We start from the raw sequence: 27,706 nt of genomic DNA, 5'->3' as shown, positions 1-27,706 counted from the left end.
TTTCAAATAAAGTTACTGAAATGTTATTACAGGATGGTCTAAGGTCTATTTGCTATATAATAGAACCTATGGAGTTATATTACGTATACATAATATTTTAAGCATTTTGATTAGCATCTTTTGTGAGGGTCAGAGGACAAAACATATCTGTCATCTTAGTAACCCAATGAGTTAGACAACTTAAAGTTTTATAATAGATACAGCAAAAACAATTAAAGATTTACGTTATGTTTTGATAAACTAAGTCAGGGAATTTGTTGGTCGCATTAAATCTGTGTGTCACCTCTTCAGTTTAGTTCCGTATGTTTTCACATTTGCTTTCCTGTTTAATCAAGGGCTTTAAGACAGTCTCCAGTCATCAGGAACATCTGGGGAACAGTATCTTTGATTATAGTTGTTTATTAAACAAGTCCTAGGGTAGAAACTGTGTGTATATACACGCCCTTCTATAAATGGCATTTGATGGTGGGGGAGAGAGCAGTAGGTGGACCCCCTGACGTGCCATGGGCTGTCCTCCCTGCCTAAAGGGTTCATGTTCATAAACTTGCACTGACACAATAACCTGTTTATTCAGCTAAACTCAGGGTGCAGTTTCCCCCTGTGTGTCACTGTCTTTGAGCTGAAGATGACTTGAGAGCTTAAGCTTCACGTTTGTGTTAGTATTGTTTCAAGCACACTCGGCGTAGGCTGCCTCTCCTCTGTGTGGCTGCCCCTCTTGGGATCTTTACTAGACAGCATAGCATGGAGACTGGGTGGCTAGGTGAAGAACAGAGGATCTAGATGAGAATGATTTTAGGTGATGGAGTTTAAGATTCATTCTTAGGAAACAGAGTAAGCAAACTTCAGCAGCTTGAGGGTTTAGCTTTCTCAAGAGAAATCATCTAGAGTGTTAAAATAGGGAAGCAGAATTTTAACAGTTCCACCCCTAACAAGCACCCCTACAGTAAACATATTAGCTTTATCCAAGAATATCAGATGCTTACTGATACTCTATTACAGACAATATTCCTTGGAGTTTAATCTTGAGCAAATTGCTACTCCTCTATTTATTTTTACCATAGCAAAGAGTGAAGTAACTGCTTATGAAACACAGGGGCTTTATTTATTTTAAAATTGCTTCAGTATAGTAAATGACATCATCCGCTATTTAAAGTCAGTTTAATATTTTTTATAGAATAGTTTTATATGTACAGAAAAATTGAACAGATAGTACAGACACTTTTTATATTATACCCCTTCCCTTATTTAGAATCCCCTATTATTAAATCTTACATTAATGTGGTAGATTTGTTGTAATTAATGAACTGATATGCATATATTAACTAAAGCCCATAATTTATTCAGCTTTCCTTAGTTTGTAGCCAGTGTCCTTTTTGGGTTCCAGGGTCCCATCCATGTACACATTATATTCAATTGTCGTGTCTCCACAGGCTCCTCTTGGCTGTGAGAGTTTCTCAAATTTTCCTTTTTGATGATGTCGACAGTATGGAGGAGTACTAGACAGGAATTTTGTAGAATGTTCCCCAATTAGGATTCGTCTGATGTTTTTCTCATGATTAGCCGAAGGTTATGGGTTTGGGGGCGGAAGAGCCCACAGTAAAGTGTAATCATACCAGGATTACAGACTAGCAACGTGGCTCATCACTGTTGATGTTGACCTTGATCATCTGGCTGAAGGAGTGTTTGTCAAGTTTCTCCACTGAAAAGTCCCTGCTGGCTCCCTTCAATATTGTACTCCTTGGAAGGAAGTCCCACACGCAGCCCACACGCAAGAAACGGGCAGTTGTGCTTCTCCTCCTTTAGGGTGGAATATCTGTGTGATTTATTGGGCATTCAGGAAGATTGTCTCTTCTTTCCCATTATTGTTTTATTTAGTCAAAAAAAAATTTTTTTTTGGTCAGTAAGGACTCTTGGGTATTTATTTTATACTTCGAGTTATAATCCCATACTACTTCATTTATCTTGTTGCTCAAATTGTTCTAACTTTGGCCATTAGGTCCCCCTCTGTTTTGAAGTTTTGTTAAAAGAGGAATGCTGGTTTCTGGTGTCCACACTAACCGGGGAGACGTCTCTGTTGTGGGACTGTCCTTCAGACCACCCTGACTTTTCTGCTCTGGGGAAGGTGCTCTTCCAGGGTAGCCAACACCACTCCTCACACCTCTCAGCCAACAGGACTTGAAGCCAACGCTACCCAGGGCAGGGAAAGAATTATGAGACCCAAATTAGAGAATATATGAAGAATCAAGTAATAATGCTCCATGTGGGTAAAAGGTTCGGGGCATGTGAGTGTGCGTGCATAAGGATTCTTCATTCGATTCTACATGTAACAAGCGTTTCCTGGGTATCATCTGTGTGCCGGGCATTGTCACAGGCAGTGGGGAACCAACAACCCAGAGTCCCTGTCTTCTTCCTAAGCACAGCTTCTAGTTGGGGAGACAGACCATAACCCCAACTAGACAGTGTCAGGTAGTGAGAAATGCTATAAAGAAAAGTAAAGCAAGGTAAATGGCTTACGTGCAGCAGAGGACTAGAGTGCTCTTAAAAAATGGCAGGGAAGGCACCTCTGAGGGAGGGACATGTGAGAGGAATGAGGTAGAGAAGCGAGCCCTGTGGGTAGTTGGGAGAAAGGGCTCTGGTCACAGGGAACAGCAAGTGCAAAGGCCTTGAAACTAATGGCTAAAACGAACCTCAGGGATTATATGTGAATTTAAATCTTCCATGCTATCCTGGTTTCTCCATTAACATGAATTATTAAAAAGAATCCAGTGAACAATCTTGATTGCATATGCAGGATTGGTAGCTAGGTACTGACTAACATAGCATCCAACTGACTCCCATCTGGATGGGGTTTCAGAGAGGAGGGGACTATTGTACATTTGTGAACCGTAGAGAAAGAAAATACACCCAGCATCAACTGACCTTGTCTTCAATGCACCATGTTACTTCCTAGGAGGAAGAGGAATGTTATTGAAATTCACCTAAAAGGCCAGGCAGATGTAGCTAGAAATAAAAGCTGCTTGAGTGGTTTTCGGATGTCTTAATTTTCATAATTGTTTCCACATTCTGGGCTGGCTGGACTTTTTTTTTAGAGAAGCAAGTTTGGGAGAGTCTAAATGAAAGCTTTGCTTGTGAAGTTTTCATTTGGATTCCACATATAGACTTTCTAAACCATCATTTTATGAAGTCTTAAATTACTGAAGTTTGAAGTTGTGGTAATTGCTCCAAAGTTTAGCATCTTTTGTTTGTGGGTCAGAACTATCAAACCCTTGAAGCCTTTAGTATAAAAACAAACAAACAAACAACAGCTTGTGATTTGGCAGAAGTAAAGTTTAGCAACAACAACAACAACAGCAAAGAAGTAAAGTTTAGCAACGTTAACCTGGTCCTGAAATTGACCACATTGTGTCCTACTTACCATAATGAAAACATATTTTCAGAAAAGTACCTTTTCTACCTTTCTCAGGACTATTTAAGAAAATAAAGACCAAAGGCTATTCAGAATGTCCCCAATTTTTTATAGCATGGGGCAGTCTGAATGTGATTTTGATCAGCTCATTGTATTTTGGCAATTCTATTGTTATTGTAAGTATAACTGTAGTTCTTGGTTCTGTCTGGTATTTCATGTGCCTGTGGAGAGAAAACAGAGCCTGTAGATAAGCATGCAAGCCATGGAGCGAGGCTGCCGGAATAGAATCCAGGGTCTCCCACTTGCTAGCTGTGTGTCCTTAGGCAAGGGTGGTTCAGTTTTCTCATTTGCAAAATGGGTGTAATAATAGTATCTATATCTTTCTTGGGAGAATTAAGTGAAATAATCTATGTAAAATGCTTAGTGCAGCACCAGCCACAAAGTAAACACTCAAATATTAGTAATTAAATATAGCAATAATGAGGTGGAGATGATAGGTAACTTACCTGAGAACACATAGTTACTAAGTGATGGAGCTCTCTAATTGTCATATTTAGTGGTTGACGTGTAAGGTCACCATAGGCCCTTAACCTTTTTATTTTAGAGGGAGAAAAGGTAGTGTAGGATAGAGATTCATTCATTCTTTCATTCAATAAATGCTGATGTTACAGAAGTGAGCAAAATAGGCAGGTCCCTGCTCTGCTGGAGTGGAACAGTCTGAGTGGGAGAGAGACAATAAATACATAAGAACAAAAGAAAACACTGGGTGACAAGTGAGCTGCTGGGTAGCTCTGATGAAGTTAAAACGGGGCTCTCTGAGAACGACAGCTCAGGGCTACTTTGAATTCGCTGGAGAAGTATCTCTGTGGAGGAGACAGTCAGGCTAGGACTAAAGTAACTTACCACTTTGTTGAAAATTACAGAATCATGTTTTAAGGTTTAAGGGAAGTCAAGAGATGATAAATCAGTCATTTGTTATAAGCTCGCTAAAATTTTTGGGAATTTCCAGCTAAGAAAAGATGATGATTTCTAGTTAACATGCACTGAGGACTGCCAACAAGCTTGATAGCATATGGCAGAGGAGAAAACAAATCAAAAGTACTAATTCATAAAATTTCAAGTTAACTTATTTTTGGAGCTCTGAGGTGATGGTATTAGGAAATGTTTTGTAAGTGAATTGGTGAAAGTTAGGTCCTGATACCGTCAGGTTTCAGCAAGTAAGGCTGTAGGTATGCAAATATTTTGAGGCTTTTCCTTTGAACATTAATTTTGATTTTTCAGAGCTATAGTTGTAGAAGAAAGGTAGAATACATTAGGTAGAATGTGTACTCCTAAGACAGAATTTGTAAAATAGTTCTTAAAAGTCTATTTATTTACTTATTATAGAAAATATGGGATATAGGAAATGCTAGAAAGAATTTTTGAAAAATGACCCATAGTTCTACCATCCTTAATTAACTATTTATATTTTGGGAGTTTTTTCTTATCTTTTTTTCTATACCTTTTAAAAATAGTCAACACACATATTTGTGTATGTATATTTGTATATATATAATTTGTGATTAAAACAATGACGTGGGCTTTTTCTTATATTACTACAACTTCATAGTGAACATTATTTTCATTTTCTGCATATTCCATGGATTTTTTCCTATTTATTTATTTATTTATTTATTTTACCAATTTTCTATATAAACATTTTTGTCCTTCTTGACTGTTTCTCCCCAAAGTAGAATCTGGGGCCTGGGGTTAGGGGACTACTTAGAGGAAGTTGTGGCTAATTATAGTTCTTCTATGCTATCTCAACTTTGTATGAAAAAACTGCTTTGCAGTCTTAAGACAATTTTTTTTTTTTTTTTTTTTTTTTTTGAGACAGAGTCTCACTTTCTTGCCCAGGCTAGAGTGAGTGCCGTGGCGTCAGCCTCGCTCACAGCAACCTCAAACTCCTGGGCTCAGCGATCCTACTGCCTCAGCCTCCCTAGTAGCTGGGACTACAGGCATGCGCCACCATGCCCGGCTAATTTTTTTTTTTGTATATATATTTTTAGTTAGTCAATTAATTTCTTTCTATATTTTGGTAGAGACGGGGTCTTGCTCAGGCTGGTTTTGAACTCCTGACCTCGAGCAATCCGCCCGCCTCGGCCTCCCAGAGTGCTAGGATTACAGGCTTGAGCCACCGCGCCCGGCCTTAAGACAATTTTTGCTAAAACATGTGTAAGAATGTGCCATTTTGGTTTTTGTGGGGGAAAGCTGAATTTGAAGATTTTTGAAGTAAAAATCATTGAGGTTTTATTGCATGATGTAATTACAAATTCAAACACATGTTAAAAACCAAAACTAAAATTTTAAGATCCCTTTCAAAAGAAACTTAGGAAAATTTTAACAGTATTATTTTGTATTATCTTAATTATAATGTCTTTGTGACATATTAATCTTGTTATTTCTAATAAATTTGTCAAGGATAACATACCTTTTAAATTAGAAATATGTTTCTTTTAGATATCTAGAGCACGTAACAGAATAAAACACATAAATTAGTTTTAATTAGTGAAAGGACACATAATACATATATTATTAAAATTTCTCATGTGGTGTCTCAGTCTGTTCCTACTGATGTAACAAAAATGCCTTAGACTAGGTAATTTCTAAATGACAGAAATTTATTGCTCACAGTTCTGGAGGCTGGGAAGTCCAAGATTAAAGCACCAGTAGATTTGGTGTCTGGTGAGGCCTCATCTCTGCTTCTAAGATGGCACCTTGTTGTGTCCTCATGTGGCAGAAGGGAGCAAATGGGTGTCCTTGTGTGGTGGAATAGCAGAAAGGGACTCACAAGTTCCCTTAGGCCTCTTTTATAAGGGCACTAATCCCATTCACTTCCCAAAGGCCCAACCTATTAATACCACTACAGTGGGGATTTGGTTTCAACGTGAATTTTGGAGGAACACAAACATTCAGACCATAGCAAGTGGTTCTTAGGTTGTTTGTCTTGAGTTTCTATATACTTTCAACATGGTTGAAAGCTGTATTTTCTCTTTGGATATTTAAATGGAATTTTACTAGATTACTACCTTCTATTTAACTCTCATCTGCTGCTGGTGGGATTAAAAGTACAATCTCTCTCAAGCACGGTTTGACAAGAAAATATATCAGGCCCGGCATGGTGGTACATGCCTGTAATCGTAGCACTCTAGGGGGCCGAGGCAGGCAGATTGCTTGAGCTCAGGAGTTCGAGAGCAGCCTGAGCAAGAGCAAGACCCCGTCTCTACTAAAAAGAAAATAGAAAGAAATTAGCTGGACAACTAAATATATATATAATTAGCCGGGCATGGTATGTGCCTGTAGTCTCAGCTACTCAGGAGGCTGAGGCACAAGGATTGCTTAAGCCCAGGAGTTTAAGGTTGCTGTGAGCTAGGCTGATGCCACAGCACTCTAGTCCAGGCAAAAGAGTGAGACTTTGTCTCAACAAAAAAAAAAGAAAAAGAAAATGTATCAGAAACCTTTAAATAAATTTATAAATTTATATCCCTTATCTCAATTTGAAATCTGTGGATTATTCCTAAAAAAATAATTGGCCAACTATATAAAGATTAATGCACAAGAATGTAGCCTTGTTTATAAAAGTGAAATGCTGGAAACAACCTTAATGTCCAACATTTAGGATTAGTTAAGTGTAGCATATTCATATAATGGAATATTATGAAGTTATTAAAATTACCATACTATCTATATTTTTAATTTGGGAAAATTATTATGATATGGTATAAGATATATGACATAGTGGCCTGGTTGTATGAAGTTATTTGATATTTACAGTTAAATGTTAGCGAATGTCTTCCGAAGAGAGTAATTTTTGTTTTATCATTAGTAAAATTGAGTCCTCCTTCCTTGAAAAGCACTGGAACCATTTTTCTCTTGAGACTATTTCCAGTTTCAGCATATAAAATGAGATTTATCTCCCATTTACTATGGCAGAGAGACAATATCTAATTCATTTAAAAGTATCATTATACCATTAAAATATAAATTAAAAAGAAGATTGAGGTACATTTCTATTTTGTACTACTTAAAATTGTTATCTGGTTTGCTTATCCTGATTCTGGACATAGGATTAGATTTCAGAATTTGTAGGAACTTTAAAATCTTTTAAATAGCTTTTGCTATTAGAGCCACTTCATTCCCACTAGTGGACTGCTCAGCTTCTGGGCCTACTGCATCTCTGGTTCTTCAGAGAATAAGTTGTAGCCTCATTCTTTGTGAGGGAGCCCACAGTCATCCTACCTAGAAGATCTGGCCCTAGACCCCACCTTCTCTGATAGGACCCTTCATGGCACCAGCCCAGGGTGAGGCAGAACACTTGGTTTTCTCCACCAAGCACAGACAGATGGGCATCCTTGGACTCCCCACCCAGCCCTTCCTTGGTGAGAACCCTCACATCTGTGGTGCAAGAGATCTTTTATTGAGAGAGGGTTAGTGTCTTCCCTGTCTGCAGGATACCCCAGTTTGGGGTCTACTTTCAGACATGTGTCCTAGGGACTTGCCCTTGGTCGGTAGTTATGTTCCAACATCCACATTGGGTGTTATCTGCCCGAACTCTAAATCTCAGTGTTGCCCGTGGAGGCCTGATCCTTCACCGCCTGCCATGTTGAAGAATCCAGTAAACAAGTTCCCATTGGTACAGTTTGGATTAGGAGACTGTAGGACAAAGTGAACTAAAAGGTAAGGAAGAAGTATTAAGTCCAAAGTCTCCATCCCCATACCACATGCTTAATAAGTGAATATTGTCATTGTAGCTTGAAACCAAAAGATGGCAAAAGGAGGATCAGAAGTGGAATCAGATGTGGTAGAAAACTAATCTCTTGGGGAAGCCATTTGGTTATGTGAAGAGTAATTTGACCCCCATTCTCTTGGCAAGAATGTGCCTGGAATTACCAGCCTGCGCTTGATTAATTGGACACAACCCATAAATAAGAAATGAATTGGAAACCAGAAGAAAGCATTAACATGCTATGTGGTGATTGTTACCAATGCAGAGTGGATTCGCAGCGCTCAGCACATTTGGCCTGTTGCTGGATCCATGATCATTCGTTCATTCAGCCAGCCATTCAGCAATCACCTGTCATGAGGCAGACAGGGCAGCCTGATCTTGGGGTTATGATGGTGAACAAAATAGACACAGACCCTCCTTCACTGAGCTCACAGCCTAGCCTGGGAAATAAACAATTAAAATGTGAGGTAAATTGTGTGGTAGGAGGTCAGAGGCTAGTATCCTGGAGCAAGAGGCATTTACAGTGAGACCGAAAGGATTAATAGGAGTTACCGGAAGAAGAGGCTTAGCAGTGACAATTGGTGGTTTAGTGACTGATTGTACAAAGAGTGATATTTGTTTCTTCTCTAAATTTCTTTCTAGGATGTTCAGTTCTTCTCCACAATGAATGAATGTTACTATGATAAGCAGATGGACTTTTTTTATAATAGGAGCAACACTGACACTGCCGATGAGTGGACAGGAACGAAGCTTGTGATTGTTTTGTGTGTTGGAACGTTTTTCTGCCTGTTTATTTTTTTTTCTAATTCTCTAGTCATCGCAGCAGTGATCAAAAACAGAAAGTTTCACTTCCCCTTCTACTACCTGTTGGCTAACTTAGCTGCTGCAGATTTCTTTGCTGGAATTGCCTATGTATTCCTGATGTTTAACACTGGCCCAGTTTCAAAAACTTTGACTGTCAACCGCTGGTTTCTCCGCCAGGGCCTGCTGGACACTAGCTTGACTGCCTCCCTGACCAATTTGCTGGTTATTGCCGTGGAGAGGCACATGTCAATCATGAGGATGCGGGTCCACAGCAACCTGACCAAAAAGAGGGTGACGCTGCTCATTTTGCTTATCTGGGCCATCGCCATCTTTATGGGGGCAGTCCCCACGCTGGGCTGGAATTGCCTCTGCAACATCTCCGCCTGCTCTTCCCTGGCCCCCATTTACAGCAGGAGTTACCTCATTTTCTGGACTGTGTCCAACCTGGTGGCCTTCTTCATCATGGTTGTGGTATACCTGCGGATCTACATGTACGTCAAGAGGAAAACCAATGTCTTGTCTCCACATACAAGCGGGTCTATCAGCCGCCGGAGGGCACCCATGAAGCTAATGAAGACGGTGATGACTGTCTTAGGTAAGAGGAACCAAGTGAGCCATTAGTCCCATTCATTCGGTAAATCTCTACTGAGCACCTACTGTGTACCAGGCTCTTCCTAGGCAGTAGGAATGCAGCAGTGACCAAGAATGGACATCAATCTCCACCCACCTGGAACTTAGATTCTAATGGGGAAGACAAAATTAAGTATTTTAGTGGGGATAAACAAAATAAGTAAAATTTATAATAGATGAGGCTTATATGTGGAAGAATCAGGGAAGAGAGAAGGGGTACTAAGCAGGCATAGTTTGCTATTTTAAAAAGCATTGCGAGGGGCTAGGTGCGGTGGCTCATGCCTGTAATCCTAGCACTCTGGGAGGCCGAGGCGGGCAGATAGCTCAAAGTCAGGAGTTCAAAACCAGCCTGAGCAAGAGTGAGACCCCGTCTCTACTATAAATAGAAAGAAATTAATTGGCCAACTAATATATATAGAAAAAATTAGTCGAGCATGGTGGCGCATGCCTGTAGTCCCAGCTACTCGGGAGGCTGAGGCAGGAGGATTGCTGGAGCCCAGGAGTTTGAGGTTGCTGTGAGCTAGGCTGACGCCATGGCACTCACTCTAGCCTGGGTAACAAAGTGAGACTCTGTCTCAAAAAAAAAAAAAAAAAAAGCATTGCGAGGGACACTCAGAAGGTGACGTCAGAGCAGAGAAGTGAAGGTGGTGAGGGAGCAAACCCTTGGGTGTCTGGAGGAAGGTGCTCTGGGGGAAGGTGCAGTGAGCACGAGCCCTGGTCAGCAAGGGGACCAGTGTGGCCGAGTGGAGACAGGCCAGAGAGCTGATGGGGTGGGAATGGGCCATGTACTGACAAGGACTTTGGCTTTTCTAAATGAGATGAGAAGCTATGGGAAGGTTTTGAACAGGGGAGTGTTGTGATCAGACTTATATCGTAATGGTGTCTCTCTGGCTGCTCTTTGGTGTAGTGAAGCAATGGCAAAAGCAGGAAAATTGTTCAAGAGGGCATTTCAGTTCTTGGAAGAGATAATAGCCAGAGGGCAGTTGGTGGTGATGGTCACATTCTGGATGTTTTTTAAAGGATTTGCTGATGGGTACAGTATGGGGCCAGGGGAGAGGAGGAGGACAGGTGGGGAATGTCCTTAACCATGATAGGGAAGACGAAAGAAGAGACGGTTTGTGGGGAAGGTCAGGAGTTTGGTTTTGGACAAGCTACATTTAGGATGCTATTAGACATCCAAGTGGAGTGCCGATCCTGTTGAGTAGGCAGGTGGATGTTTGAATTAGGAATTAAGGATTTAGGTCTGGCTGGAGATATGCATTTGAGAGTCAATGGGGGGGAAGAAATGGTATTTTAAACCACAAGACGGCATGAGCTCCCCATGAAAGCAGATGTGAATGTAAATGAGTGGAGAACCAAGGAACGAGCCCTGGGCGCTCCAGTGTAAGGAGGTGGGGAAAGCAAGGAGCAACCAGCAAAGGAGCCCCAGAAGGAGGAATCAGAAAAGCCAGGAGGCTATGGGGGTCCAGAAGCCAAGAGAAGAGAGCAACCAAGGAGGGGGGTGGTGTTAGCAGTGTTAGTACTGCTGACAGGTGGAGTGAGACCAGGTCCTACTGGGTTTACCAAAGTGGTGGCTTTTGGCTGACCCTTGAGAAGATCAAATCTGGTGTGGCTGAGAGTCTGATTGGAGTAAAATTGAGAGTAAAATTGGAGTAAAATTGAGAAAGAAAGAGAGGAGAGGCTTTAAGACAGTGAGTTTGGACAGGTCTGAGGAGTTTTGCTTTGCACCGTGAGCTCTGTACAAAGAAGACACGCTTGGTACGATAGATTTTTCCATTTGTTTTGTTTTCTCTGTGGTAGGGGACCCATTGTCCCCCAATTCCAGTTCTGGGTTACAGGTAGAATTTGTGATGTGTGAGCAAACAAGAACTTCTGTGGCATCACAGCCCTTCTGAGGCAGAGAGACCATTTCTCACCATGTATGTGGTGGTAGCAATGGGCACTGTTTCTGAGCGAGGTCCAGGAGTGCATTCCTGTTAAGTCCCAGTGAGAAGGGATTATGGAGTTAATACTTAGGAAACAATCCCTATTAGAGGATGCAGGGTACATGTGGTATGGTATAGAACCATCACTTTGTCTCTAGGTCTTGAAACTGCTAGTAGGATTTGGAGGTCAGCAGATACATAGTACGATTATTTAAAACATTTCAAACTGAAGCTTTATTTAACAAATATCTATGTAGTGCAATAAATGCAAAGCATCTTCTCAAGTGTTTTTACAAATATTAACTTATTTAATCCTCATGGCAACCCTGTGAGGGAGGAACTGCTAGTATCCCCACTTACCATATAAAGAAACGTAGCAGAGAGTTTAAGCAATGCACCCAAACTCACAGAGCTTTTAGCTAAGACTCTGCAGCTGCCCTCCAGAGTCCATGTGTTTAACACAACATTCTGTGGCTACTTTTGATGTATTTGGACTTTTTACTGGTCTTTTATTTGTCCTGTCTTCTGTTCTGACCACCTCATTCTTTGCCTAGCCCTTTGACAAGAAAATGGATAAGAACAAGAAAGGAAGGGTTCACATTAATCAATATTTCCACTCTCGAAAGGATATAGAAAGGATATCGATGTCCTTGGTAAAGAGCGAGGTTTGGTGTTTATAGGTAGTGACAATGGGCTGTGCCACTTGCCCTGCTTAACTTGTAGGCATAAACATTTGCTTGGCTATGTGTCATAAGAAATTACCTGCTTGCTTAAAGAGAAAACTTTCTTTTTTCATCATATCATTTATAGTACACATGAGATAGAAAGGGCTTCTGTAATCCCCAGTGGAGAGAGCAGGACTCTTTGTGAGGTAGCCACGGTCACTAGCTTCAGTTTTGTATGTTATTTTGACTGGAACAGTTCTGGAGGGGTTTTAGGTAAAGGAGCTGTGTGGTTTTGGCAGATGTGGCGTTAGGTAAAGGGAAAACCGGAATAAACAGTGAAAGTGCCAAGTAGGATAAGAGAAGTGGTGGGATTGAGATGAGACAACATTGAGGAATTGGTTAATGGAAGGGAGACAGTTTGGTGTCTAGACCTGGGGAAGTTCCTCTGCGGTGAGACAGAGGGATCTGGTGAAGACGGGAAGTTCAGGGGTGGGGGAAATGAAACTGAAAATCTAGGTGGTGCCAGGCTTTTATGACTTCTCGCTCCCTATTTCTCTAGATAACGGAAGATTTGGATTTTACCCCCAACTCTTTCATTTTCTACAGGTTGAGCTGAAGCACATTAGCTCACCTTTTCTACCTGGTTCAGTGTACTTCTCTGAGGAGGAATAGGTCATCTTTAACCCTTTGCACTCGCTTGCTTTTTTCTTGATTCCTTTATTCTACTTGGGATTTAATTTTTTAAATACCCCAGATTTTACAAAGCGCGGCAGTAGAATAAAAAACTGGAGTTTCTTTTCATACAAACTTATTTATTTGGAATTTTTTATATTTCAAATTATTGATACATTCAAAGAGTAATTTCAATCTCTATAATTTTTCATGGTGTGATATTTTCTGAAACATTCACCCACGTGAAGACCTGGTTTACATTCACATGTTTCACAAATATAAATCGTCTTTCTTCTTCCTCCTTTGATTTTTCTGTTAGAACAAACAACACAATCTTTGTGTTTTTTGTTAGGGTGAGGTGTGATTGTATGGAGCTTTCCATCTAAACGTTGCTCTAAGTTAGTGGATAATAATCTACCCCTGGAAGTCAGTGTACCATCTCTGCATTTACATTTTACTTGTCCTTTCTTGCTAATGAAAACAAGAGAAGGTACTGGAAAAATAGACAAAAATCCCCCTTCCCCCCCGCGGTGAAACTATGTGTCGAGTGTGGCTCGACATAGGAGCTGCTAACCGTGTCGAGTCACACTGGACATCCGAGTGCAAAGGGTTAAGTTCTTTCCAAGTGATAAAGTTCAATGATCCTGTTATAACAGTAAGTAACCAAAGGTAGAAATGAAAAAGCAGTGTGCATATGTGTACGCATGCAAGTGTGTGTGCATGTGTGTGTGTGTGTATGTGCCTGCGCACGCACACACAGAAAGAGTCCTGTAATGCAGCACCAACATCTTGTGCGTAGGTCTGTATTACAGGGCAGAGTTCTCCGAGGCAGAGAGAATCTTGAGAGGCAGCAGCCAGTAGAGTTCTGTGGATTCCGACTGTGCGTGAGGGCTTTCCGTGAGATCACTTACTGCAGGACCCAGTATCTTCCAAGGGAAAAAGGCCCCAGTTGCTCTATCTAATAAATGTAAGAATTCAGTTGCCTGAAACAAGCGTCTCCCAAATAATAGTATATTAGAAAAAACAAGAGTGCTGGCGTCTATTATTGTAGTCAGTGGTTCTGAGTATGCGGAGATACTCACTTCTTTAATGATTACATGATTTAAATATCTTCATGATAAAATACTGAGCCTTTCTATTTACTCTTTGATACGTACCTTGTAGGAAAACTTCATTTAAGATTAAATCCTAAAGTTTCTTACCCTCTGCTTTTAAATATTAGAAAGTCAATCAATAAATACATATTAACTGTCTATTAAACAGCATCTAAGAGGCAAATGGTTGCTTGAATTCAGTGAGTTTAAGCTTATCTCAGAGAAGGAAGAAAAGAGGGACAGGGGCTGTAGAGTTTGGAGAGGGCTTCTTAAGGGCTGGGATGTAATCTGGAAGGATAGGTGGGATTTGTATGGGCCAGAGGAAAAGACATTCTGAGGAGGAGAAACAACATGCTCAGAAGCGTGATGGTAGAAACATCTAAAGCTCAGGTAGTACCCAAAGAAGGCCCCATGGAGCACAGACACTCGTGGTGCAGTGGAAAGTAGTGAGCCGGGGAAGTTCAGTTGGCTATCCTCTTTGGAAGGAGAGAGGTAGACCAGATGCCCTTTGTGTTCCTTTCCAGCTTTAGGATTTTGGTTGAACACAGAAGCATATAGAGCTGGATGGGGAGCAGACTCTGAACTTGAGGGTGGTGGTGGTGGTGTGAGTTTTAAATGTGTGCATGATTGGAAAAGCACCTGGGCATCATGTCCCCATTTCAGCCGCCCTGAGGCAGAAAGCTTGTTCGCTTCTGGGTTATGATGTGTGATGGGGCCCTTTACGTGAGAGAAGTTGCTTATTGATTGTTCCCATTGAAAAGACATTGGAGACGTATGATCCGGCTTTCCACAGGGCACCAGGGCCCTGCCTAAGAGAGTTTTGAAATGCTACTTGTCAACAAGCCTAATCAGCTACAGCAACCAAACACACAAGAAACCTCTCATTTATTGTCAAACAACACACCAGGTGAACTATGCACACAGACATTTTGTTGTTTCCCAGAAAATGGGCTAGACTTTCTTATATTTCGCAACGTCTTAAAATACAAAAGAAAAGAAAGGGTGAAGGGATTTGCAAACCATACTTTTGAAGTCTTCCGTGAACCTTCCTTTCTTTCGGGTGATGTTTTTCAAACTGTGAGTTCTGACCCACTAGTGAGATTGTAACCAACACTTTTTAAAAATGACATAAGATAAAAAGGAGAACATTTCAGAGTACATTGCATTTAATAAGTATTGTTTCATAACCTTTCTGTGTGTGTGTACTGGATTGTGATATAAAATAATAATTATCATGGGTTATGGTCAAGAACATTTGAAAAGCCATGATCTTAGGGTCAAGGTTTCCTTTCTGACCAGTAAGGACTGAACTCTTTTAAAATATGAAACATTATCTGTTAAGCATCTTTGAAAGGGTTTGTGGTTATTGAAACAAGAAGCTGGATGTTTTTCTTCTCATTTCTTCCTCCCTCCTCTCCACTTAGATTGCTACTAAATCATCCTTTTCCTTCTCCTAGAGGAGAGAGGAAGGAGGCAGAGTGGTGCTAAGCGAGGAAACAATACCTGGAGTTTCTAGCAATACCCATGGTGTGAGGAAATGAGTGAAAATTAAGTGCCATAAAGAGCCTTGCTAGAGTACTAATAATAACCATGCATGATGTTTCTGTAATACTGTGTCTTTTTCAGTGCTTTAATATGTTGTTTTCATAGAAATCCTGCAAAGTAAGAAGGGAAGATATTATCATCCTATTTTCCTGCCCCTCCCCTAGATGCTTCCTGCTCTCAAGCTATAATGAATTATTTACACTTCTACATTTTGCCTCTCTAAGCCTTTGCACATGTTAGGATATCGCCCCCCCCCCCCATTCTGCCTGGGAAACTTCCATTCCTCTTGTAAGACCCAATGCAAGGGATGTCTCCCCTGAATCTTTCTTTGCTTTACCTGGGTAAATGTGATTATTTCTCTTGGAGCCACCTCTCAATCTTGTCCATACCTTGGTCAAGTCACTTAATTGTTTATATGCCTTTATTTTGAACTAGAGTGTGCACACTTTGAAGTCAGGCACCGTTCCTTATTTATGTACCTTTGCAGGTACATGGAATACTCTATCTGGCACACACTTGTTATAATGAGATTATAATATTATGAATATTATAATGAGGAAATTGAGATTTAGGAAAGTTAAGTAGCTTTTCAAAAGCTGGAGCCCAACGTAGAACCCAGGTTTCCCCACTTCCAGTTTGCCCTTTGACAGGCTTTGGCTGGGACGCGCCTGTGAAGTAGACAATGGCAGGGGAATGGGTGGGTATCTCATTTTATAATATGAGAAACCGAGGTCTCTGAAGGTTAAGTGACAGTACTGTCTTGGGAAGGAGAAAAGAAATGAGCATTTCTTGAATGCCTCCTGTGATGAGATCAATGTGTTCCATGCTTTTAGGATTTTATTTCACTTAACCCTCTTAACAACTTTACATAGATCTGTTTTATAGACAAGGAAATTTAGGTGGACTTAAGCATCTTGCCCAAAGACCCATACTGGTAAAAATATTAATTGCTAGTATTCATTATGGGCTATATATAGTTCTGAGCAATTTACATGTTTTATTTTATTTAGTGTTTAGCCCTTGAAGGAGGTTCTATTATTATTACCAGATGAGGAAACTGAGGCCCAGAGAGGTTCAGTGTCTTGCTTAACGTTAGTAGAAGAGTGGAGGTTTGAACCCAAGCAGACTGGCTCCAGACTCCACTCTCCACGGTCAGTTAATAGCTGCTCCTAAATGATGGGGCTAGAACAACGTGGACCCAATTCATTAGGTTTTTAACTTGTATCTCCTTTGATTTTTATAAAGTTTAATTTTATTTCTACAGTCATATGCTTTCTCAACATTTAGCTCACTTTTGATTTGTTCTAAAGAGTTTACAACACAGTAATGACAATTATGACAACGTCTCCTGGAAAATGACAGCTCTGTACTCTTCAAACTTTATGCTTATTAAAGAAGTTGGCAAGAGTAGGGGCTTTGGGGTCAGAGCAGGAGCTGGATTTAAATCCTAGTTTTGCCACTTCCAAGTGGTGTGACCCTGACCAATTTACCTGACCTCTCTGTGACTTAGTTTTCCCATCTGTAAGATGGTGATAATATTAGTACCTTTGGCTTGGTGAGGTTTTGAGGATTCAGTGAGATAATGAATATAAAGCCCCTAGCATAGTGTTTGGTATGGAGTAAGCACTAAGTAAATATTAGCTACTCTTCTTAGGCCTTAGTGTGACTCTGAAGAGTCTTGCCCCGTATTCAAGCAGAGTGTCCTTTTATCCCAGTAATGTCACCAACTTCCCCGCAGACGGGGACTAGAGGCCTACTGTTGGTGCCACAGCGACGGCAGATTTTGTAATGTGGACAAGTAGCCAAGAGGAAGTTGACTGGGTGTGCTTTGCAGAGGCTGTCCGACAGCTGGCAAATGGTACCAGCTCTGTTACTGGAGACCCAGGACAATCTGAACACGTGGTCGTCACAGAATGGAAAAGCTCCATGCTTGCATTGTGAGTCCCTATACGCCACCCTCGCCCCTGTGAAATTCTGTTAATGATTCCTGTCTCCGACAGATGATCTTTGCATTAATAATTCATTTCACTTTTGCAATATTTATGAATAAAACATAAACAAGCCCCTGACCACCAAGCGTTAGCTTCATAAGAGTCCTGTAATACAGCACAAACATCTTGTGTGTAGATCTATATTATAGGACGTTCCTCCTCAGAAACTGTCCCCTTCTTGCTAACAATTCCTACCAGGGTGCCTAGTTGGTCAACCACTATTATCACCTTTGCCAGGATTGGGAAATTTGCCCTGTGTTTGAAAATAGTCAGGGTCAGGGCAATATATGTAACCTTAACATTTGTACCCCCATAATATGCTGAAATAAATTTTTAAAAAATGGAAAAAAGAAGATTCAGGGTCAGAACCCAGGCCTTTTGATATAGTTCATGGGCTTCATCAATAAAGTATCTTTCTTCCATTTAAAAAGAGAGAGAGAGAAGAAAGAAATATAAAGTGTGCATGTGCGTACACACACACACACACACACACACACACACACACACACACACACACACACACACACACACACTCTCACTCTCACACATGCTTTGAAACCAGGAGGCTAAGAGAAGCTAACCAGAATTGCTGGGAATTCAGAAACATTTGTTTTCAGCTTTTATGGTCTTGTAGTTGCTTCTGCAGCACAGAAGCCTGCTTTCAATGTTTACTGCCTTGCATGCCTTAGTAATCAAATATCTGTTAAAAAAAAAAAAAAAGCTAAAGCTTTGCCTTAAGAAATGCTGAGTGAAATGAACAGATTGTTGGCACGAGGTGCCCTCTTGTTGCTGTGCAGAGAGTCATATCAGACGGAGAATGACTAATTCTTTTCATAGTCAAGCCATCCAGGCACTAATACTTAGTACATTGAGTCCAGGGGTATTTGTACTTTTGTCTTGAAATGGCTAGTCGCAGGAGCACCTCTGTTGCAGGTGGTTGTCCTGTGTGCTTCCTGGCATTGCAGCAGGGCCTGTGGGAGGGAGGCATTTGCTTCTAGGGTCGGCTGTCAGTGAGCGAGTGTGCAAATGCAGTTCCCTCTCAGTTGCTGAGAGGGAACACATCCCTTCCCGTTCTGAGCGAGACGGGGGCATTGAGGAGACTCAATGTCTGATGTTAGAAAGACGACAGCTCCAAAGTGAAAAAGAAAATCCCCCGTTGCATGCCACTCCACTCCAGCTTTTCAATCACCACCTTGACACCTCTTCTACCAGAACACTTTTAGGAATCTGTCTTCTTTCTTCTGCCTCTGCCATATGCGGCCGTTTGTCATCATAAGTCTGGCTCTTGGTTCTTTTTTTTTTTTTTCCCACCTCACTGTTTCAGATGCCTCCCTTTTGCAGCCCGTTCAAAGTCATTTTTGCAAATCATTGTCCTGGTTCCACTGTCACTACTGCTCTGCCTTTTCCTTCTTCCGTTTCCTCCACAGAGCCCTTCAGTTCTGTTGCACCAAGTGCACTCAGCTTCTTTTATTCCCCTTTCACACTCCCTTCTTCAGAACTTTTGTCTGGCTTTTCTTCTTTTTAGAAACCTGAAACCTTCCTCTTCGCCTGGGACAAACAATTATTGAATATTTTCTGAGTGCAAAGTACAGAAACACTTCTCAAATCTGACCTCTTTGAGAAGGAGGTCTGGGAGAAGTTCCATTACCCGGCTTCATCCAAGCTGCCGCCAGCACCCAGCATCCTGGAAGGGTTAGAGTTGCAGAACTCAGTGATGCCCTCCCTCAGGGCCTTGGTTTCTGCCGGAGGAGAATGTGGTTATGGTCTGTGACTCAGGCGTCACACCACGAGGCTGATTTAGCACCTGGAGTGGTCTGGTGTGTGCTGACCCAGGGTGGAATTTTATCAAATTCCATGTTAACATTGTTTATACTTAGAAAATTTCAACCGGGGACTGCTGCGTTCAGTGTGTGGCGAAGGCAAACAGCTTGGGTGGGGACCGGGAGTGAAGGGTGTTGCTGGAATTGTGCCCCACCACAGACCTAGGGATCAGAATAGAAGCTGGGATAGAGGGCAGGAGAGCCAGGAGGCACTGGCTGGTGCACACCGCAGGCGGGTGGCTCTTCCCTCCTACACTGACAGTTGTCCCTCCGGCACAGCCACCCGCTCTGCCTTGCCACCAGATTGCCATTGCTAGCTCTGCAGAGTGTGTGAAGGAAAGATCCCATAACTTTGGAGAATCAGTATCCATTGAGAGGTTTTACCAAGTCCCCCGTGTATATTATTGCCAGTGCTGTGGTCAGAGCTCTGGACTGCCTAGTTCCTGCTTCAGGTCCCATCCTCTTGCTTTGGTGAAACACCCCTGTCCTTGGATGCCTCCTGACAGTGATGCACAACAAGGGTTATCTGTTTCTATTCATCAGGTCAGAGAGTTCGCCACCCAACAGTGGGCCCATTTTTTTCTTTATGCTTTCTGAACAAGAAGAGATTTCTGCTTTTTGTATTTTCTTATCATAACCATTTATTGACTACCTACTGGATTTTAGGCAGTGGACCAACTATGAGGCCTGGCCTCTACCCTGAGGCACTGTGAACTGTGCCCACTGCCGTGTTCTGTGGTTGTCAGGAGACAACCAGGGTTAATGAGTCAACGATCATGTCACGTGAGATACAGAGGACACAGAGGCAGATCTGTTCTGTATGGCTTTTCGTATATAGGACTTATAGGGAACCCTACTTATGGGCTTATCTGAGGAAACGAGAAACTTACCCAAAAAAGATAGCTAAAGGAATAAAAAAATATACACAAGGGTCAAATGAACAGGTCGAGGCAAGAAATGCTGTGAATTTGGATGGTCCATGAGGCCCCCCCAAACAAGAGGTAGGGTGTAAGCCGGACGTCAGTATAACAGGTGAGAGGTGAGAGCAAGGCACTGCAGGTGGGAGGAAAGGGGACAGGAGATAGGCACACAGGTATCTAGGAAGGCCGTGCCAGGGCTGTCGTGGAAAGGGGGACCAGGTAGACTGATTTCTGGAATAAGGGATTTAAATGTTGATGACAGTCTGGTTTGAGACATACTGGAGCCAGAGAATGGAAGGAAGGCCTTGGATTAGAAGGTCATGTAGGCTTTATTGTCACATGTCTAGCAGGGACCAGGCAGATAACATGGGAATGTGAGTTGGGCCTGGGATGGGTGTAAGCGGCAGGGAGGGGTGGCACCTGCGGCTAACTGGACAGATCATGCCCTATGTGAAGAAATTCAGAATTCCATTTTTGCTAAAAGACTACGCAGGCCAAGTTGAGTAGGTCTGCGGCCAGTCTCCAGCCCACAGCTAAACTGCCGTGCCTGGCAGTGAAGAGCCCTGTAGATCTTGAGGGCACTGATGGGTTGGGAGCAAGGTAGGAGCTGTGAAATGCAAAGCCAAGTTTTAGAAAGATGAGAGGTGGGTTGGAGAGGGAGAGATCACTCAGTTGACTACCGGGAGAGGCCCAAGGCTGTGGGCATGGTGGGCAGCTCAGATGGCCAGAGGGCAAGAACTGGCCCGGCGTGGTGGACACTGTGGAAGGTACGTCTGCCTGGTGAGTCTGTGCCAGGAGGGACAGCAGCTGGGGCGCCAGGCAGGAGGTTCAGGGGAGCGAGGAGCAGGCCAGTGGAGCCTGAGCTTGTGCACATCTGGTGGGGGGCAGAGATCAAAAAAGCAGGAAGTGGGGATCCATCCTAGGAACTAAAATCCAGAGGCAGGATCAGGCGAGGACAAGATTGGACCTAATCAAACTTTGTCACTTTGCTGAAGGACTCAGAGCTTTGACCTTTGTCATGTCCCAGGCCTTCCTTCCTCTGGCATGAACTCCCCCTTCACCACCTGAGTCCACCTGTGAAGGCCCCATCCTCACCTTCTAGCCTTCTGAGGGGGCCTGCTGCTTCCAGCCAGGAGCCTTCTGCTGTCCTGCTTCTCGCTCTCCTGTGTGCTGGACCATTAAAAATATAACCTCTGACCTTACCTCCTTTTCAAACAACTGCTCTGTGTCTCTCCTTCCCTCGTTACCAGATTTTTTTACACTTGATTATCCTTTTTTTTGTTTGTTTGTTTTGTTTTTGTTTTTTAATCATTTATTGGTTTATTTTGTCTCTACTAAACACATTAGTCATTCATCATTTAAATATCTGACTTCATTAGAAACCGTTTTAACACTTTTTCTCCCTCCTGACATAAAAATACAGTAAGTAATTTGCTTAAAAAAAAAAAAACTATGAACAAGCGATCTGGTTTCTTCTCACTTGACTAATGTCTTTCTCGGTGATAACAGTTTATAAATCAGTAAGACAGCAGGCTGAAGACTGAGATTCAAACATCTTCCACTTAAAAGTGCTGAGTTATGGAACCTGCTTTCTCCAAACCTCTCTTCTCCGCTTCCTAACATATGTATGTACAAGTGAAACCACTGATTTAAAAACTATTAAATAGTGTTGAAGTCTGTCTGCTCTATTAGTTTAAATGACTGCCACTTACCTTTAGCATTATATTCAGAAAAATACTTAAGCCTCAAGGTCCCCAATAATTTGGAGTACTGAACTAGATAACCACCCTAAGACACTTCTGACAGAAGTAATGTATTACTTAGAAAGAGGTTTCCAAAACCTGCTGTTAGAACCTATGCATACATGGAAAACACTGATCATCAGTCATTATTCACACAGTTTTACTCTTCCGGCAGTCCTTTGCCATTGGTCAACTTTAACTAGGCCAGAGTCCAGCAGGAAAGTGCACGGTGCACCAGATTCACCATCTCTTAAGTTGCTACTGTTTTCTCTTCTTTACTGAAAGGTTGTACTGAGCCAGGCTTTACCCATGACAGGCCAGCAACATGAACACTTTTATTGTGCCGTTCTTCAGGCTTTTTCTGAGTCAGCATCTTCTCTCTGGCTTCGTCATGTACAGAAGGATTCCATGGAGAAAAGCTATTTGCATAGGGGTCTTCTATTTTAGGTTGGTCAAACAAACGAGCAGTGCATGCCTTAACACTGTCAACCACTTTGCTTTTAAAAAGCTGAATGTCTTTTTCATACAGTACTGCAGCCTCTGGGTTTAGGGGGCTTGCTGTATCAATCTTGTAGAAAACTCTCCTTGCATACATTAATACTTGCCAAATATGATTATGGTTCCGCCTCCACTTTGGAAATGCTCTCTTCACATCCAGTTCACCTGACGTGGGATCAACTACCGGGTGAAAGACGGGAATATCAAACACCAAGCGTGGACAGTCGCCGTCTGGGTAGTTATCAGGGATGTAAACTGTAAACTTAAACACACCATCTTGATAAAGTCCATGCTGTATAAATATCACTCCAAACCACATTAATGCAGAGCGGTAAGAGGGCTGCACATAGACGCCTGGTAATTTCTGCTTCACAACCAAGGTAAATTCTGCAAGAAGAGAGTATTCCAGGTAGAAGGGTCCGTATGAAGCATGCGTGCCATTTGTTGACTATGCTGCTGGGGCAGGAGACATAGGCTTAGTTATGGGCAAAGCATTTTTGGGAATAGAAGGCAGCTGTTTCTTTGGCGCAGTTTGTGGAGGACTGGTTTTCACGTCCCCTGTCAATGTCTTCTCTTCACCATCAGATCGTTTGCGTACAGCGGTTGTAGACATGCTCCAGAAAGGGTTCATAACTTGTACTCCAAACAAAGAAATTCAGCGGTCTGTGTCATCAAACTCTTCTGTCCTCACCATTCACTTTACCAGCCTGCCGGGCAGTGCGCCTCAGCCAGGTGCCTTCAACACGGAGCCCCCGGCTGCCGAGCGCCGCCGCAGCCGGACAGCATCTCCTGCTGCTGCGCCAGCCCGGCCCCTCTATCCTATTTTCTTAATACCTCAAACCGTAGTATGCTAGCTTCTTCCCCTACCATTCTTGTAAGACTGCTTGATTAAGCCACCGTTGTCTACCTAGTTGCTGAGTGTGGGGGTCCTCAGCCTCTCTCGTGGGATCCAAATCCCTGTTTGCAGCTGCCTGTTACACACATGCCTGGATGTCCTGCAGGCACCACAAACTTCCGCTGCCTGTGTACACCTGCTCCACCTGTTCCATTGGGTCTCTGCAGGGGATATTCTATCTGCTTTGCCTTCTGAGCTAGAAAGCCAGGGAGCACTATCTCTCACCATCTGTAAGCAATTAGTCACCAGATCTAATTAGCCACTAAATCTACTTCCATGGTGTCTCAGATCCTGCACACAAGCTATGGTCGTCTCTGTCTGGATTCCCTTCGAATCCAGAAAGCCCAGGCCTTCCTCACCACTAGCTGAGGAATTTGCCTTAAAAGCACAGTTAACTCTGCTCTTTTCTTGTCTACTCTTGCTGGACAAATCCCAAATTCCTTGGCTGGGATTAGAAGGCCCCTTTCCCAGTACTGCCCCAACCTCCTTTTTCTAGCAGTCCCCTCCCACACAGTCCCCGCCTCTGCCCTGCCAAGTTCTCGTGTCCGACATGTTTCTAGTGACTGCTCACTGCCCCTCTCAGTTTTTTATAGCGTGGTGAACTCCTACCCATCTTTCGAGATCCAGCTCAAGAGTCTTCCTTCTGTATGGTATTTTCTCTGACTCCCTTAGGCAGGCAGAGTTAATGATCCAGTGCTTCTACAGAACACTATTTATATGCATGAGAGTATTTAACCTATTTTATTATAATTTATTTGCTAAGTGCCTATGTCTCCTACCCGACTGTGAGCTGGTCAAGGACAGGACCATGCCTGTCTGTTTTCCCTTCCACAGTGCCCGGCGCACAGTAGGGACCCCACACTCAATGAATGTTTATATAATGAACTAAAAGACCCACGCCCCAGGTGAGTCCTGGGACGGGGACTGAGGGTTGATGAAAGGTTGGTCACAAGAACAAAGGTAAGAGGGACAAGGAAGGAGAACATAGAAGAGAATTGACATTTATGAAACACCTTCAATTGTCAGGTATTTTTATATATAATTGTCTCATTTCTAATAACAACTCATTGCTAATAACAACCCTATGGAGGAAAAAAGGATTTTATTTAGTTGAGAACCATTTTGTGCCAGGTGTTTCATGTACATTCTGGTTAATTTTCATCAAAGCTCCAATAAGGCAGGTACTGTTGCTGCCATTATATTTTATTTTTATTTCAGCATATTATGGGGGTACAGATTTTAAGGTTTCAATAAATGCCCATTTCCCCCCTCCCCCCACAAGTCTGAGTCTCCAGCATGACCATCCCCCAGATGGTGCACATCTCATTATATATGTATATACCTGCCCCCCTCCCACCTGCCCAATACCCTATTACTGTAGTACTTATGTGACCACTTAGGTGCTGTTCAGTTAATACCAATTTGCTGGTGAGTATATGTGGTGCTTGTTTTTCCATTCTTGGGAAACTTCACTTAATAGTATGGGTTCCAGCTCTAACCAGGAAAATATAAGATGTGCTATATCACCATTGTTTCTTAGAGCTGAATAGTACTCCATGGTATACATATACCACATTTTGTTAATCCATTCTTGCATTGATGGGCACTTGGGCTGTTTCCATAGCCTTGCAATTATGAATTGTGCTGCTATAAACATTCGAGTGCAGGTGTCTTTTTTGTAGAGTGTCATTGGATCTTTTGGGTAGATGCCCAGCAATGGGATTGCTGGATCAAATGGTAGATTCACTTGTATCACTTTAAGGTATCTCCATATTGCTTTCCACAGAGGTTGAACTAGTTTGTGTTGCTGCCATTTTAAATATGAGGAGACGGCCACTCAGAGAGGTGGAAACCTGCTCCAGGTCACACCTGCAGGTGTGGGAAAGCTTGCCCCCGCGCTGTGCTCTCCTCACAGTGCTGGGACCCCAGGCCTCAGCAGGTCGCTGGGGTGGGACAGGCAGACAGACAGTGAAGCCAGTGGCTCCTCCAGACAGAGCTGGTCTGCCTGGAGCCGCTGCCTCAGCCTCAGCGCCTGTGCTGGTCAGAGCCACGGGGACTGGCTCTGGGTCACTCAGCACCCTTCTTACTGGCTCTGTGACATCGTGACATGATTTGCTTCCTGGAACCCTGGCCGCCTGTGTCCTTGTTCTCACCAGTGGTCATCTTTGTTGAGCCACAGGAGTCTGAGGAGGGCATCTCGTTAGTCTTGGACTGGAATTGACTTTCGTGAGTGACCCTAAGGCATGAAAGGAGATTTCTTTGGTGGGGTTGGGACCAGAGGTCCAGGGATCTCCAGAGTCCCTGGTGATAATTAGTCTTTAACTCGTAACTCACTGGGGAAGGAGTTATGACAGGCCTGCTACATAATTTGCAGGTCCCTTGTTCAAAAGGCAGGGAAAAGTACCACTGAAGGTACTATAATAAAACATGAAGCTCTTTCCTATCTTTGACCCATCTCCTCTGCTCACCCTCATGCTCCCTTGGCTCCCTTACAAAAAACAAGTTCAAAGATAAGATTATTAAGAACTTCAAGACAGCAAACCTTTAAACCAAGCACAAGCCCTTCTGAGCCCTGACCCTGAGTGACCACAGAGGGCCACACGCCCTAGAGGCAGGCACTGGCTGCTGGGTTCAGCCTGTTGGCTTTAACTATCCCAGGACCAGCCTGGCAGTTTGGGAGACTCAGGTCTCATTCAATTAGCTCCCCCAGGACTATGAGACATACTGTGTGTTGTCACATGAATAATCTCTTTGATTGTGAGAAGTATTTTCTTAGAAGCTTCCTTGTCTTCTCTAGAGCTAGTATCTTTTTCCTTATCACTAACCTTGGGCACTGACAGGAGGTACCCTGGGTACTTTGTGGCGGAGACTTCCTTCAAGTTATCTTAGCGACTTCTGAATCCCAGAGGCTCCCCTTAGGGTTTGTACATTCCTGAGCTTTCAGAACTGGACTTGCCAGTCCGTCCCTGCTCTGTATCTGCCTGCCTATCTGGGTCCGAGGCAAGGGTTATGATGTAAGTGTTGTATCCAGAACAGCCCCTCTCATGGCTGACTTCACTCAAGAACCCCACAGATGGGCCTGAGACCAACGGTCAGGACTTTTCATGCAACTTGAGTAACCCCTCCCTTGGACGGTCACTATGTCCAGGCTCCTTGGTCCTAGGGCTTCTCATAGTTAGGCCTAATGTTCCATCAAAGGCTCTGTCCTCCAGAGACATTGTACTGAGTTTATTTCTGAAGGTCCAGATGCCGCAAACATGTAGCAAAGTTCGTAGGATCTGAGTGACAGCTTGGATGTCCCACTGTGACTCCAGACACACATGACAACCCTGTGACTGCTGTCTCAGAGTGGAGCTCTAGGTATTCTTCTGGAACTGGGGGAGGACACTGAGGAGGCCGACGTGACACAGAGGACTCAAGTTGCTCTGCAGGCTCTAACTGAATCTGCGTGCAGCTTAGAACTAAAACAGTTGCCTGGAACGGACCCTCAGAAGGCCATGTAGGAGCTCCTACAAGAGGTTAATGCTAATTTATGGGGTGATAACTGCACTCTTCTCCATTTCTTTTAACTTGGAAAGGAAATGTTTTTCCTCTGCTTTAAGGCAGCGTGCAGTTCAGGAAGGATAGGATCTGTCTGAGCTTGGAGAATCTTCAGGCTTCCTGATTCTTCTGTACTGGTCTCTGCATAGTGAGGGACCACACAGGGCCTCCTGACTCAGGAAGTCTCCCAGAATGTTCCCAGAGGGACCGTGCCAAGAGCCAACCACTGGACTCTGGACTTCTGTCATCTGGGTGGGAGAGTGGCCAGCCTCAGGGCTCAGCAGAGACAGTCTGGGAGTTCTTATGGTGAAGGCTTTCCTGGGTTCCCTTAAGCTCAGGAACAAGATAACATAGGAGAGTTCACTGCTGGATTGGGGAGCCAGGCCCAGGCCTACCCCAGGCATAAAAGGATGGCTGGGTTCAGCCTGGGGAATCTAGTAATTGTGGAGCGCAGAGGCCGTGGCCATCAGGATGTGGCAGGGAGGATGGGGTTTCTCAACTGAGGAGTTTACTGAGACCTGACTCTGCAGCACCTACTGAGCCCCTAGGGCTAGACCCTGGGGGCATGGGGACTTACAGGCAGCTCAAGGGACCTCACGAGAGAGTGGCCATCTTGCACCATTTAGAGATGGGCTCAGCTATGTCCTGGAAGGCCAGAGAGCACAGACAAGCCAGGGCCGTGGGGCTCATCAGCTAGAGGCAGCCTTGGATAACAGAGAAGAGGGCAGACTAGGGCTCAAGGGCTCTGTAACAGAGCCTCATTTTCTTAAGGTCCCTTAAAGACTTACTGGACA

At 43.2% G+C, this 27,706-nt stretch overlaps 1 protein-coding gene and 1 pseudogene across 1 annotated transcript in view; one reads left to right on the top strand and one right to left on the bottom strand.

The window, feature by feature from the left end:
• The window catches only part of LPAR3 (lysophosphatidic acid receptor 3), a 78,737-nt gene that overhangs the window by 15,081 nt on the left and 35,950 nt on the right, over positions 1 to 27,706 (top strand). The window contains exon 2 of the mRNA XM_012747592.2: positions 8,814 to 9,570. Within this exon, the coding sequence (XP_012603046.1) occupies positions 8,835 to 9,570 (736 nt within the window). The 5' untranslated portion in view covers positions 8,814 to 8,834. The remainder of the gene's footprint in view (positions 1 to 8,813; positions 9,571 to 27,706) is intronic.
• LOC105861801 (AKT-interacting protein pseudogene) lies at positions 21,544 to 23,286 on the bottom strand (annotated as a pseudogene).

Source organism: Microcebus murinus, chromosome 2, assembly GCF_040939455.1.
Source record: "Microcebus murinus isolate Inina chromosome 2, M.murinus_Inina_mat1.0, whole genome shotgun sequence".
NCBI classification, from domain to species: Eukaryota; Metazoa; Chordata; class Mammalia; order Primates; family Cheirogaleidae; genus Microcebus; species Microcebus murinus.
The sequence above is the reverse complement of the archived record's forward strand: the minus strand, read 5'-3'. Positions and strand labels throughout refer to the sequence as shown.